Below are 14909 nucleotides of genomic sequence, written 5' to 3' on the forward strand. Positions count from 1 at the left end.
ATCCGGTGCTCTACGCTGTGCACTTTCCATCTAAATCTCTGAGTGACGTGATTCAGATGAAACCCCCTAGGAATCCATTCACTATAATGAAGCAGCAGAGTTACTCTGGCTTCCGTCTGGCCTCTGTTCAGTGGTGTCCTTTTCAGAAGTGCACAAAACTGTGGCTGACTGCACTTTTATATAATCGTAAAAAGACAGACCCCACCAGATCACAGGTCCTATGGTGTCCACAGTGCCTTTATCTACCTCTTTACAGGGAATCTTTCTCCATGGGATTTGTCTGAATCACGTATTTCAAACATTTACATGGAAACCCCAGCGTGAGTGCTCAGCGTAGAGCGCAGGATAAATGTATGCCGAGCCTTACTGTAATTTTTGTGAGGCAGAATGAAAAACGGCATGTGAAGAATTGGTTTTATTTATTTTTTACGCCGTTCCTCGTGCAGTATAAGTGATTAGGTGACTTTATTCTTCGGGTCGGTGCGATACTAGATTTATAGCAGGTTTTTATGTTTGGCAGCTGTCACACATTAAAAGATGCTTTTTATTGTGAAAAATAGCTTTTGCATCACCACATTTTGAGCTATAACACAGGTCTGCGACTAAAAAGCTGTTTGATTATTTTCCTCTAATTTTCATGTATTTTGGTGTGCTGAAAAAGAAAAAAATATTGAAAAAAATCCTGGATGTCAGGATTTGCCACAAAATGCAACATTCTCTTCAAATTTAGTATATTTTTCTCAATTTTTGGTATTTTTTCTTAGGGTTTTGAAAGTCAAAATTACTATTAATTCACATCAATGCATTGAATATATACAATGCCAAAAAAATATAACTTTCAAAGAAAAGAACTTTCAGAGTGAGCTAATGAAACCAGCATCAACATGTTGCAAGCTGAACGAGCGGCTCTGACATGCCCGGGCTTGATTCGATTGTTTTATCTTGGTTCTCGCCTGTTCACACTTTTTCATCTCCGTTCGTGTTAGCTCATCATAGTCAAGTTGAAGGAAGGTGTGTTCGTCGGACCAGACATGAGAAGGCTTATAGCTGATCAAGAGTTTATCGATTCCATGACGCATCCCCAAAAAGAAGGGTGGTTTGCATTTAAAGAGGTTGTAGAGACATTTTTAGGCAATAACAAAGACCCTGACTACAAAAAAATCGTCGGACGAATGCTGAAAGCATTTCAAGCTTTAGGTTGCCTGATGAGTCTGAAAGTGGATTTCCTCCGTTCCCACCTTGACAACTTTCCTGACAATTTGGGAGCTGTGAGTGAAGAGCAAGGAGAACGAATCCACCAGGACATTAACCCCTTCATGACCTTGCCGTTTTTTGCAATTCTGACCAGTGTCCCTTTATGAGGTAATAACTCAGGAACGCTTCAACGGATCCTAGCGATTCTGAGATTGTTTTTTCGTGACATATTGGGCTTCATGTTAGTGGTAAATTTAGGTAGATAATTTCTGAGTTTATTTGTGAAAAAAACGGAAATTTGGCAAAAATTTTGAAAATTTCGCAATTTTCACATTTTGAATTTTTATTCTGTTAAACCAGAGAGTTATGTGACACAAAATAGTTAATAAATAACATTTCCCACATGTCTACTTTACATCAGCACAATTTTGGAAACAAAATTTTTTTTTGCTAGGAAGTTATAAGGGTTAAAATTTGACCAGTGATTTCTCATTTTTACAACAAAATTTACAAAACCATTTTTTTTAGGGATCACCTCACATTTGAAGTCAGTTTGAGGGTTCTATATGGCTGAAAATACCCAAAAGTGACACCATTCAAAAAACTGCACCCCTCAAGGTGCTCAAAACCACATTCAAGAAGTTTATTAACCCTTCAGGTGTTTCACAGCAGCAGAAGCAACATGGAAGTAAAAAATGAACATTTAACTTTTTAGTCACAAAAATGATATTTTAGCAAAAAATTTTTTATTTTCCCAAGGGTAAAAGGAGAAACTGGACCACGGACGTTGTTGTCCAATTTGTCCTGAGTACGCTGATACCTCATATGTGGGGGTAAACCACTGTTTGGGCGCACGGCAGGGCTCGGAAGGGAAGGAGCGCCATTTGACTTTTTCAATGAAAAATTGGCTCCAATCTTTAGCGGACACCATGTCGCGTTTGGAGAGCCCCCGTGTGCCTAAACATTGGAGCTCCCCCACAAGTGACCCCATTTTGGAAACTAGACCCCCCAAGGAACTTATCTAGAAGCATAGTGAGCACTTTAAACCCCCAGGTGCTTCACAAATTGATCCGTAAAAATGAAAAAGTAATTTTTTCACAAACAAATTATTTTAGCCTCAATTTTTTCATTTTCACATGGGCAACAGGATAAAATGGATCCTAAATTTTGTTGGGCAATTTCTCCTGAGTACACCAATACCTCACATGTGGGGGTAAACCACTGTTTGGGCACATGGTAAGGCTCGGAAGGGAAGGAGCGCCATTTGACTTTTTGAATGAAAAATTATCTCCATCGTTAGCGGACACCATGTCGCGTTTGGAAAGCCCCTGTGTGCCTAAACATTGGAGCTCCTCCAAAAGTGACCCCTTGGAAAGTAGACCTCCCAAGGAACTCATCTAGAGGCATAGTGAGCACTTTAAACCCCCAGGTGCTTCACAAATTGATCCGCAAAAATGAAAAAGTACTTTTTTTTCACACAAAATTTCTTTTAGCCTCAATTCTTTCATTTTCACATGGGCAACAGGATAAAATGGATCCTAAAATTTGTTGGGCAATTTCTCCTGAGTATGCCGATACCTCATATGTGGGGGTAAACCACTGTTTGGGTGCACGGCAAGGCTCGGAAGGGGAGGCGTGCCATTTGACTTTTTGAATGGAAAATTAGCTCCAATCGTTAGCGGACACCATGTCGCGTTTGGAGAGCCCCTGTGTGCCTAAACATTGGAGCTCCCCTACAAGTGACCCCATTTTGGAAACTAGACCCCCCAAGGAACTTATCTAGATGCATAGTAAACACTTATAACCCCCAGGTGCTTCACAGAAGTTTATAACGCAGAGCCGTGAAAATAAAAAAATAATTTTTCTTTCCTCAAAAATGATTTTTAGCCCAGAATTTTTTATTTTCCCAAGGGTAATAGGAGAAATTGGACCCCAAATGTTGTTGTCCAGTTTGTCCTGAGTACGATGATACCCCATATGTGGGGGTAAACCACTGTTTGGGCGCACGGCAGGGTTCGGAAGGGAAGGCACACCATTTGGCTTTTTGAATGGAAAATTAGCTCCAGTCATTAGCGGACACCATGTCGCGTTTGGAGAGCCCCTGTGTGCCTAAACATTGGAGCTCCCGCACAAGTGGCCCCATTTTGGAAACTAGACCTCCCAAGGAACTAATCTAGATGTGTGGTGAGCACTTTGAACCCCCAAGTGCTTCACAGAAGTTTATAACGCAGAGCCATGAAAATAAAAAATAATTTTTCTTTTCTCAAAAATGATTTTTTAGCCCACAATTTTTTATTTTCCCAAGGGTAATAGGAGAAATTGGACCCCAAAAGTTGTTTTCCAGTTTCTCCTGAGTACGCTGATACCCCATATGTGGGGGTAAACCACTGTTTTGGCACACGTCGGGGTTCGGAAGGGAAGTAGTGACGTTTTGAAATGCAGACTTTGATGGAATGCTCTGCGGGCATCAGGTTGCGTTTGCAGAGCCCCTGATGTGCCTAAACAGTAGGAACTCCCAACAAGTGACTCCATTTTGGAAACTAGACCCCCAAGGGAACTTATCTAGATGTGTGGTGAGCACTTTGAACCCCCAAGTGCTTCACAGAAGTTTATAACGCAGAGCCGTGAAAATAATAAATGTGTTTCCTTTCCTCAAAAATATTTTTTTAGCCCAGAATTTTTTATTTTTGCAAGAGTAACAGGAGAAATTGGACCCCAAAAGTTGTTGTCCAGTTTCTCCTGAGTACGCTGATACCCCATATGTGGGGGTAAACCACTGTTTGGGTACATGCCGGGGCTCGGAAGGGAAGTAGTGACGTTTTGGAATGCAGACTTTGATGGAATGGTCTGCGGGCATCATGTTACGTTTGCAGAGCCCCTGATATGCCTAAACAGTAGAAACCCCCCACAAGTGACCCCATTTTGGAAACTAGACCCCCCAAGGAACTTATCTAGATGTGTGGTGAGCACGTTCAACCCCCAAGTGCTTCACAGAAGTTTACAACGCAGAGCCGTGAAAATAAAAAATCATTTTTCTTTCCTCAAAAAAGATGTTTTAGCAAGCAATTTTTTATTTTCACAAGGGTAACAGGAGAATTTGGACCCCAATATTTGTTGCCCAGTTTGTTGTGAGTACGCTGATACCCCATATGTGGGGGTAAACCACTGTTTGGGCACACGTCAGGGCTCGGAAGGGAAGTAGTGACATTTGAAATGCAGACTTTGATGGAATGGTCTGCGGGCGTCACATTGCATTTGCAGAGCCCCTGATGTGCCTAAACAGTAGAAACACCCCACAAGTGACCCCATTTTGGAAACTAGACCCCCGAAGGAACTTATCTAGATGTGTGGTGAGCACTTTCAACCCCCAAGTGCTTCACAGAAGTTTATAACGCAGAGCCGTGAAAATAAAAAATAATTGTTCTTTCCTCAAAAATTATGTTTTAGCAAGTAATTTTTTATTTTTGCAAGGGTAACAGGAGAAATTGGACCCCAACAGTTGTTGCCCAGTTTGTCCTGAGTACGCTGGTACCCCAAATGTGGGGGTAAACCACTGTTTGGGCGCACGTCGGGGCTTGGAAGGGCGGGAGCACCATTTGACTTTTTGAACGCAAGATTGGCTGGAATCAATGGTGGCGCCATGTTGCGTTTGGAGACCCCTGATGTGCCTAAAACAGTGGAAACCCCTCAATTCTAACTTCAACACTTACCCCAACACACCCCTAATCCTAATCCCAACTGTAGCCATAACCCTAATCACAACCCTAACCCCAACACACCCCTAACCGCAACACAACCGTAACCCTAATTCCAACCCTAATCCTAACCCTAATCCCAACCGTAACCCTAATCCCAACCCTAACCACAACTGTAACCCCAACACACCCCTAACCCTATCCGTAACCCTAAGCACAAGCCTATTCTTAACCCTATTTCCAACCCTAGCCCTAATTCCAACCCTAACCCTAAGGGTATGTGCCCACGTTGCGGATTCGTGTGAGATTTTTCCGCACGATTTTTGAAAAATCTGCAGGTAAAAGGCACTGCGTTTTGCCTGCGGATTTACAGCAGATTTCCAGTGTTTTTTTGTGCGGATTTCACCTGCGGATTCCTATTGAGGAACAGGTGTAAACCGCTGCGGAATCCGCACAAAGAATTGACATGCTGCGGAAAATACAATGCAGCGTTTCTGCACGGAATTTTCCGCACCATGGGCACAGCAGATTTGGTTTTCCTTAGGTGTACATGGTACTGTAAACCTGATGGAAAACTGCTTCGAATTCGCAGCGGCCAATCCGCTGCGGATCCGCGGCCAATCCGCTGCCAATCCGCTGCGGATCCGCGGCCAATCCGCTGCAGATCCGCGGCCAATCCGCTGCGGATCCGCGGCCAATCCGCTGCGGATCCGCGGCCGATCCGCTGCAGATCCGCGGCCAATCCGCTGCGGATCCACTGCGGATCCGCGGCCGATCCGCTGCGGATCCGCGGCCGATCCGCTGCGATCCGCGGCCGATCCGCTGCGGATCCGCGGCCAATCCGCTCTGTGTGCACATGCCATAACCCTAACCCTACCCGTAACCCTAACCCTACCCCTAACCCTACCCCTAGTTCTAACCCTAACCCTAGTGGTAAAAGAAAAAAAAATATTTTCTTTATTTTATTATTGTCCCTACCTATGGGGGTGATAAAGGGGGGGGTTTATTTATTATTTTTTTATTTTGATCGCTGTGGTAGAACCTACCACAGCGATCAAAATGTACCTGTAACGAATCTGCCAGCCTGCAGATTCGGCGGGCGTACTGAGCATGCGCCCGCCATTTTCCAAGATGGCGGCGCCCAGCGAGGAGACGGCCGGACACCGGGAGGATCGGTAAGTATGAGGGGGTGGTGGGGGGGGTGGATCGGAGCACAGGGGGGGGATCGGAGGACGGGGGGAGCGGACAGGAGCACGGGGGAGCGGACAGGAGCACGGGGGAGCGAACAGGGGGACGGAGGGGGGTACCTGACAGAACGGAGGACTGGGGAGGAGATCGGGGGCGGTGGGGGGGGCCAGTACATGATTTCCAGCCATGGCAGATGCTATTGCAGCATCGGCCATGGCTGGATTGCAATATTTCACCATTTTCATAGGTGAAATATTGCAAATTGCTCTGATTGGCTGTTGCACTTTCAACAGCCAATCAGAGCGATCGTAGCCACGTGGGGGCAAAGCCACCCCCCCTAGGCTGAAGTACAACTCCCCCTCTCCCTGCAGATCGGGTAAAATAGGAATTAACCCTTTCACCCGATCTGCAGGGATGCGATCATTCCATGACGCCGCATAGGCGTCATGGGTCGGGAAGGGGTTAAAGAGATGGAAAGAAGATACCAGGGAAGATGGAGCATTACAATGATGGCCGACTACTGCTGGACGCTCCAGAGAGACATTCCAGATGCTCCTCACAAGCGTAAATGGACCAAGAGAAGCCTCACAGGGAAGAAGAATCGATGTTAGGCTACGTTCACATTTGCGTTGTGCGCCGCAGCGTCGGCGATGCAACGCACAACGCAAATGTAAACGCATGCACAACGCAGCGTTTTGTGACGCATGCGTCCATTTTTGCATGGTTTTGGGCGCAGAAAAAACTGCGTCCTCAGCGCCCTGACGCATGCACCACAGTGACGCATGCGTCACAAAACGCAAGTGCAACGCATGTCCATGCGCCCCCATGTTAAATATAGGGGCGCATGACGCATGCGGCGACGCTGCAGCGCCGAACACTAATGTGAACGTAGCCTTCGTGTGTGTTAGTGAGCTCATTGCTGTTAAAAAATGATTTATGAAACATTTGTAATAAAAAATTAATTTTATGAGTCTATTTTCATTTATTGAGGTATTGTCTTATTTAACATAGTTACATAAATTGTCAGAAAACGGGATGTCCTATGACAAAACGGAGGTCATTTTCGGATTCACCGCACTTAAAGACATAAAGATTATGTGGAATAACCAAAACAGCTCTTGAAAAAAAATTTTTTGCAGACCTGTGTCATTTTTCCATATTTTGGCCGGCAGACTCATGCGAGGTCTTGTTTTTTTTGTTGGACGAGTTGATGTTTTTATTGGTACCATTTTCGGGCACATGATATTTTTTGATCACTTTGTATTCCGATTTTTAGGAGGTAGAATGAACAAAAACCAGCAATTCAGAAATTGCTTTTTTTTAAAAATGTCTTATACCTTTCTGTGTGTGGTAAAATTGATTAGGCAGTTTTATTCTTCGGGTTAGTACGATTACAGCAATACCTCATTTATGTCATTTTTTTATGTTTTGGCGCTTTTACACAATAAAAAATATAATTTCTAGAGAAAAGTTTTATTTTTGCATCGCTTTATTGTGAGAGCTATAACTTTTTTACTGGGGGTGATAACACCTGCCACACCCACGGCCATAGAAACAGAGACCCTATAGGGGGTGATAATGTTGAGGGAGGATCTAAATTGATCCTTCACGGTTAACTCAGTGATTTCCAAAGTAATATACAGGGCGTTGCCGGCAACTGAAAATGACCAGACGGAGACGTGTGTCTCTGTATGGGGGATCGAGCAGATCTCTGGCCCCCGTTTATTTTGTGTATGAGTTTTCATTGTCATAGAAATTATACTTCAACCAATCAGCATAAGAACACGCTCACAGTTCTTAACCTATAAGAATGCAGGAAAAATTTAACCCATGAGGATGCAGGAAAAATGGAAACTACAGATATGGTCATATCTTCTTGGCATAGAAAAACACATACTAACAGGTGCCTCAGTCTTGTATAGTGATACACCCCCGAATCTATTATCTGGCTCGAGTCAGAAGACTCAAGGTCTTTATACCAATTATGAACCATAGCCTAGTTGCATACCAGGCTTGTGAACAACAAGATAAAGTTACTTCATGGCAGCTGTAACCTTTTACCTAATTAAATAACAGAATTTATCTTTAAGCAACAAGAAAATGGAGTCAAAAATATAAAATGGAGAATCTAGCACAAAATGGAGAACCTTTCATAATTTGTTCCTTCACAATAACACCTACCGCACCCACGGCCATAGAAATAGAGGCCCTATAGGGGGTGATAACACCTGCCGCACCCTCGGTCACAGAAATAGAGTCCCTATAGGGGGTGGTAACACCTGCCGCACCCACGGCCATAGAAATGGAGTCCCTCTAGGGGGTGATAACACCTGCTACACCCACGGCCATAGAAACAGAGACCCTATAGGGGGTGGTAACACCTGCTACACCCACGGCCATAGAAACAGAGACCCTATAGGGGGTGGTAACACCTGCCGCACCCACGGCCATAGAAACAGAGACCCTATAGGGGGTGATAACACCTGCCGCACCCGCGGCCATAGAAATAGAGTCCCTATAGGGGGTGATAACACCTGCCGCACCCTCGGTCACAGAAATAGAGTCCCTATAGGGGGTGGTAACACCTGCCGCACCCACGGTCACAGAAATGGAGTCCCTCTAGGGGGTGATAACACCTGCTACACCCACGGCCATAGAAACAGAGACCCTATAGGGGGTGATAACACCTGCCGCACCCGCGGCCATAGAAATAGAGTCCCTATAGGGGGTAATAACACCTGCCGCACCCACGGCCATAGAAATAGAGACCCTATAGGGGGTGATAACACCTGCCGCACCCGCGGCCATAGAAATAGAGTCCCTATAGGGGGTAATAACACCTGCCGCACCCACGGCCATAGAAACAGACCCTATAGGGGGTGATAACACCTGCTACACCCACGGGCCATAGAAATAGAGTCCCTATAGGGGGTGATAACACCTGCCGCACCCTCGGTCACAGAAATAGAGTCCCTATAGGGGGTGATAACACCTGCCGCACCCTCGGTCACAGAAATAGAGTCCCTATAGGGGGTGATAACACCTGCCGCACCCACGGTCACAGAAATGGAGTCCCTCTATAGGGGGTGATAACACCTGCCGCACCCACGGTCACAGAAATAGAGTCCCTATAGGGGGTGATAACACCTGCCGCACCCACGGTCACAGAAATAGAGTCCCTATAGGGGGTGATAATACCTGCTACACCCACGGCCATAGAAATAGAGTCCCTATAGGGGGTGATAACACCTGCCGCACCCACGGCCATAGAAATAGAGTCCCTATAGGGGGTTATAACACCTGCCACGGCCATAGCAATAGAGGCCCTATAGGGGGTGATAACACGAGTCGCACATGCGGCCACAGAAATAGAGTACCTATAGGGGGTGATTACACCTGCTGCACCCGCGGCCATAGCAATAGAGACCCTATAGGGGGTGATAACACCAGTGGCACCTGCGGCCACAGAAATAGAGACCCTATAGGGGGTGATAATACCTGCTGCACCCACGGCCATAGCAATAGAGTCCCTATATGGGGTGATACCACCTGCTGCACCCAGTGGTCAGTGTGTGGGCGTCATATTGTACAAATGTCTGACCATATCCTACAGCCTCTGTATGAGCCAAGATATATGCAAACACTGGAAACATTAAATGAAATTATGTTGCTACTCAATAAGAAGTACTTACAAAAAATGAAAGTTCTTAGCGCATAAATTGGCCAATTCATGAATGCTCATCAACCACGACCAGGCGACCTCCCTCTGATGGGTCCTATCCCACTGGACGTCTCTCAGTTTAGATTTAATGTCTTCAGTGATTACATATATCTTGGCTCATACAGAGGCTGCGTTTCCTTTTTCTATATAATGCAGTCATCACAGCTAACACCTATTCACACTTAGGAGGTGCTCGGCCTTAGAAACCGATTGGCCCTCAGGAGCCTCCGCTCACAACTTCTGCATTTTGTTTCTGATGTAATGAAGGGGACTGATCCTGAGGTCGACCACCGGCGCAGTGAGTTCGGCTCTGGATGTGACTGGAGTCGCCAAACACAAAGGGTTAAAACCAGGGCTTCAGAAAGTGGTGGAAGTGTTCATGTAGATGGTAAGGTGACTGATGGCGATCTATGGCCTGCGCACTGGATGCCCCATTATCAGTGCAGGTCAGATACAAGGACCTGATAGCGTGGGGTCAGCCCCCTAGTGTCAGTGTAGCACCAGGCGAGGGGTCTGCCTCCTGGTGTGAACTCAGGCGACAGGTTTAGTATTGCAGCATCCGACAATCCGATCAGATCGCTCAACAACTTCACAATCTCCGGCTGGGTCTCCTCTTAACGAGGCAGGAAGAGAAAAAGGAGACCCCCACTCAGCATGCAGTCAGTGGGGTCCATCAATGACCCCTCCCCCACCGGTATCAACAGCAGGGACCAGTATATGACCCAAAACCCACCACGTGAAGACAGAGGAACCATAACCAATGATTCCCCCACATGTATTCAGAAGCCCCCCTCCCCGTGTATGACACATCCCCCCTTAACCAACGACAGTGGGGCCCACTATGTGCGATGCCCCCACGTGCAAATTTCTGTAGTATCGGTACTCCGCTCTCAGCGACCGCAAGATTCAGCCTGGTGCACATCCAACCTAGCTCATCAGGTTACAAGCTTACTGTGGGAAGAGTCACATCATATTCCTGGGGTCCAGGGAGGGGAACAGAGAGGTACGATGGAGGAGAGAGAAGTCCAATGGAGGACAGAGGAATCCAGGGAGGAGAATAGAGAAGTCCAATGGAGGACAGAGTAATCTGGAGGACACAGAAATCGAGGGAGGAGAACAGAGAAGTCTGATGGAGGACAGAGGAATCCAGGGAGGAGAACAGAGAAGTCCGATGAAGGACAGAGAAGTCCAATGGAGGACAGAGGAATCCAGAGGACACAGAAATCGAGGGAGAACAGAGAAGTCTGATGGAGGACAGAGGAATCCAGGGAGGAGAACAGAGAAGTCCGATGAAGGACAGAGAAGTCCAATGGAGGACAGAGTAATCCGGAGGACACAGAAATCGAGAGAGGAGAACAGAGAAGTCTGATGGAGGACAGAGGAATCCAGGGAGGAGAACAGAAGTACGATGGAGGACACAGGAATCCGGAGGACAGCGGAAACCAGGGATGAAAACAGAGAAGTCTGATGGAGGACAGAGGAATCCAGGGAGGAGAACAGAGAAGTCCGATGGAGGACAGAGAAAACCAGGGAGGAGAACAGAGGAGAATTCTGGAGGACAGAGGGGTCCAGAGGAGGACAGAGGAATCTGGAGAAGTACAGAGGAGTTCAGGGGACACTGGAATCTTATTGAGGACACGGGGTCCAGAGAGAATAAGAGCAGAGAGATCCAAAGGAGGAATCCAGGGGTCAGAGAAATCTGTATGAGGAGAAGGGGGGACAGAGTAAACTGGAGAAGGACAGAGTGATACAAAGGAGAACAAGAACAGAGAAATCCAAAGGGGTAGGACACATGAATCCAGAGGAGGAGAAAAGATAAATATAAAAAAGGAGGACAGACAAATCTGGAGGTCAGAGAATTCTGGATGAGTGAGGGGGCAGAGGAATCCAGAGAACAGAGACATTAGAATAAGGAGGATAGAGGAATCCAGAAGATAACACAGAATCCTAGAATGTTAGAGTTGGAAGGGATCTTAAAGGTCATCGTGTCCAAACCCTGCTCAGTGCAGGATTCACTGGGCTGCACTGAAATCTGAAGGTGGAAAACAGAGGAATCTGGATGGGGGCAAGAGGAATCTAGAGGAGGAAAACAGAAATCCAAAAGAGGACAGAGAACTCTGGAGTTAGGTACAGATGAAACCAGAGGACAAAGAAATCTGGATAAGGAGGGGAAGCGACAGAGGAATTCAGACAAAGATGAGAGTGGGCGAGAGGAATCGAGAAGAGAACAGAGAAATCAAAAGGAGCAAGTCATAGGATTCTAGAAGTCAGGGGAATATGGACGGAAACAGAGGAGTCTGCAGGAGCAGAACAGAGGAATATGAAGGAGGAGAAGGAACAGAGAAATTTGGATGAGGAGGATGGGATTAGAGGCAGAACAATGCAGAGGACAGAGGAACCTGGAGGACAGAGAGGTCCACAGGAGAAGAATAAGGAAATCAATATGAGGATAGAAAAATCTGGTGGAGTATTGGGGGACCGAAGGTAGACAACGGAATTCATATGAGGATAGAGGAATATGGAGGAGGGAACAAAAGTCTGAAGAAGGACAGAGAAATTAGGAGGTAAGAGGAACACAGAAGAATCTGGAAGATAGAGTGGTCCAGAGGACAACAAAGAAATCTGAAAGAGAAGGGCAGGGAGCAAAGAAATCCAAAAGATGACAAAAATCTGGAGGATAGAGGAATCTAGAGAAGGGTTGACAGAGGAATCTGAAGGACAGAGAAATGCGGAGGTCGTAGGAATTTGAAGGAGGGGGGGACACAGGAATCTGAAAGAGCAGAGGGGTGTGGAGGGGAGACAACAGAGAAATCTGAAGGTCAAAGGAATATGAATGATGGGAGAAGGAGAGAGGAATCTGAATGAGGATGAGAGGGGAAAAAGCGCAATCTGGAGGACAGAGGGGTCCATGGAAGATTAAGGAAATCAAAAGGATAAGGATAGAGAAATCTGGATGAAGATTAAGGGAGTGGGGAACAGAGGACACCATACCAAGGAATTCAGAGGGCGACAGAAGAAACTGGAGAAGGAAACAAAGTCTGAAGGACAGAAAAATCGGGAGGTCAGAGTAATCTGGAGTAGGACAGAGAAATCCAGAGGAGGAAAGACTAATCTGGAGGACAGAATGGTACCGTGATGAACAAAGGAAACTGAAGGACAGAGGAATCCAGCGGTTGGAAGAATCTGGATGGAGTATGGAGGAGACAACAAGATTGGAGGACAGTGGAGTCTGAAAAAAGATGTTTCTGGAGGACAAGGGGGTACAGAAGTGGATTACTCATCTATCCACATAGATAAAGACACATAGAAGGTCCAGGTGTGTCATGATAAAGCTGTCGTGATAGTGTACTCTTCAGGCCTCCAGCTGTAGTGCCCCGACAGTGTACTCTTCAGTCCTTTAGCTGTACTGCTTCAACAGTGTACTCTTCAGTCTTCTAGATGTACTGCCTCAACAGGGTACTCTTCAGTCCTCTAGATGTACTGCCCTTACAGTGTACTCTTCAGTCCTCTAGATGTACTGCCCTAACAGTGTACTCTTCAGTCCTCTAGATGTACTGCCCTAACAGTGTACTCTTCAGTCCTCTAGATGTACTGCCCTAACAGTGTACTCTTCAGGCCTCCGGCTGTAATGCCTCAACAGGGTACTCTTCAGTCCTCTAGATGTACTGCCCTTACAGTGTACTCTTCAGTCCTCTACATGTACTGCCCTAACAGTGTACTCTTCAGTCCTCTAGATGTACTGCCCTAACAGTGTACTCTTCAGTCCTCTAGATGTACTGCCCTAACAGTGTACTCTTCAGGCCTCCGGCTGTACTGCCCTAACAGTGTACTCTTCAGTCCTCTAGATGTACTGCCCTAACAGTGTACTCTTCAGTCCTCTAGATGTACTGCCCTAACAGTGTACTCTTCAGTCCTCTAGATGTACTGCCCTAACAGTGTACTCTTCAGGCCTCCGGCTGTAATGCCTCAACAGTGTACTCTTCAGTCCTCTAGATGTACTGCCCTAACAGTGTACTCTTCAGGCCTCCGGCTGTAATGCCTCAACAGTGTACTTTTCAGTCCTCTTGATGTACTTCTCCAGTGTTCCTTCTGAGCAGTCTTCTCAGGTTGGAGCTGTGTCCGACATCAGTGACCCTGCCTGATCGCCAGCATTCTGTACATTCACATTGTTGCTTGGGATTTTGCATTAGTTAATGAGCCGTATGCAGTAGCGGCCATCACACTCATGCACTATACACAGCAGCCGCTCAGCGATGGCTCCGGCCTACTGGCCATTTGACTGCCAGCATTATTATTGGGTTTGTTCTGCATTGCACAAGGTTAATGCCACGTCCATGGATTTTATCACCATGGGGTCCGGTCTGGTGACGACGTATTGCTCCCGTGTACCCGGCGTTCAGTTGGTGCCATGTTCATATCTCCGATCTACCCACATCAATCTTCCGGGAGGCCGGGCCCAGCTCCACCTTACAGACTCGCTGGGCAAAGTTTAGGGAGCAGACGGTCTCACCGATGTTACTCTCCAGTGGGGACACCTGTATTGGAAGAGAATATATGAGCAATGTGATACTTTCCATGTATCCCACCCACCATGTACTCTACCGAGTATGCCACCCACAATGTACCCTGCTCTACCGAGTATAACACCCACCATGTAACCTACTCTACCGAGTATACCACCCACCATGTATCCTGCTCTGCAGAGTATAACACCCACCATGTAACCTGCTCTACCGAGTATACCAAGCTCCATATACCCTACTCTACCGAGTATACCAAGCTCCATTGACCCTGCTCTACCCAATATACCACCCACCATGTACCCTGCTCTACCCAATATACCACCCACCATGTACCCTGCTCTACCCACTATACCACCCACCATGTACCCTGCTCTACCAAGTAAAACACCCACCATGTATCTTGCTCCACCGAGTATAACACCCATCATGTACCCTACTCTACCGAGTATACCAAGCTCCATGGGCCCTGCTCTATCCAGTATAGTTACATAGTTACATAGTTACATAGTTATTAAGGTTGAAAGAAGACTGTAAGTCCATCTAGTTCAACCCATAGCCTAACCTAACATGCCCTAACATGTTGATCCA

General features: G+C 46.5%; 1 protein-coding gene across 4 annotated transcripts in view; it reads right to left on the reverse strand.

Moving 5' to 3' along the window:
* Window positions 1-7759: 7759 nt before the first annotated feature.
* Window positions 7760-14909, reverse strand: part of LOC143783165 (kinesin-like protein KIFC3) — a 314549-nt gene continuing 307399 nt past the window's right edge. The window contains exons 19-20 of one of the 4 annotated variants that reach the window (XR_013217103.1): window positions 9276-14333; window positions 7760-8966 (exon numbers count right to left, since the gene is read on the reverse strand). Coding sequence is in view for 1 of the 4 variants with exons in the window: in XM_077271524.1 (XP_077127639.1) it covers window positions 14211-14333 (123 nt within the window). In the remaining 3 variants the exon portion in view is untranslated. Of the gene's footprint in view, window positions 14334-14909 lie in introns of all 4 variants that reach the window. The other 3 variants (XR_013217101.1, XR_013217102.1, XM_077271524.1) reach the window with 3 other exon arrangements.

Source organism: Ranitomeya variabilis, chromosome 6 (genome assembly GCF_051348905.1).
Source record: "Ranitomeya variabilis isolate aRanVar5 chromosome 6, aRanVar5.hap1, whole genome shotgun sequence".
Classification (NCBI taxonomy): Eukaryota; Metazoa; Chordata; class Amphibia; order Anura; family Dendrobatidae; genus Ranitomeya; species Ranitomeya variabilis.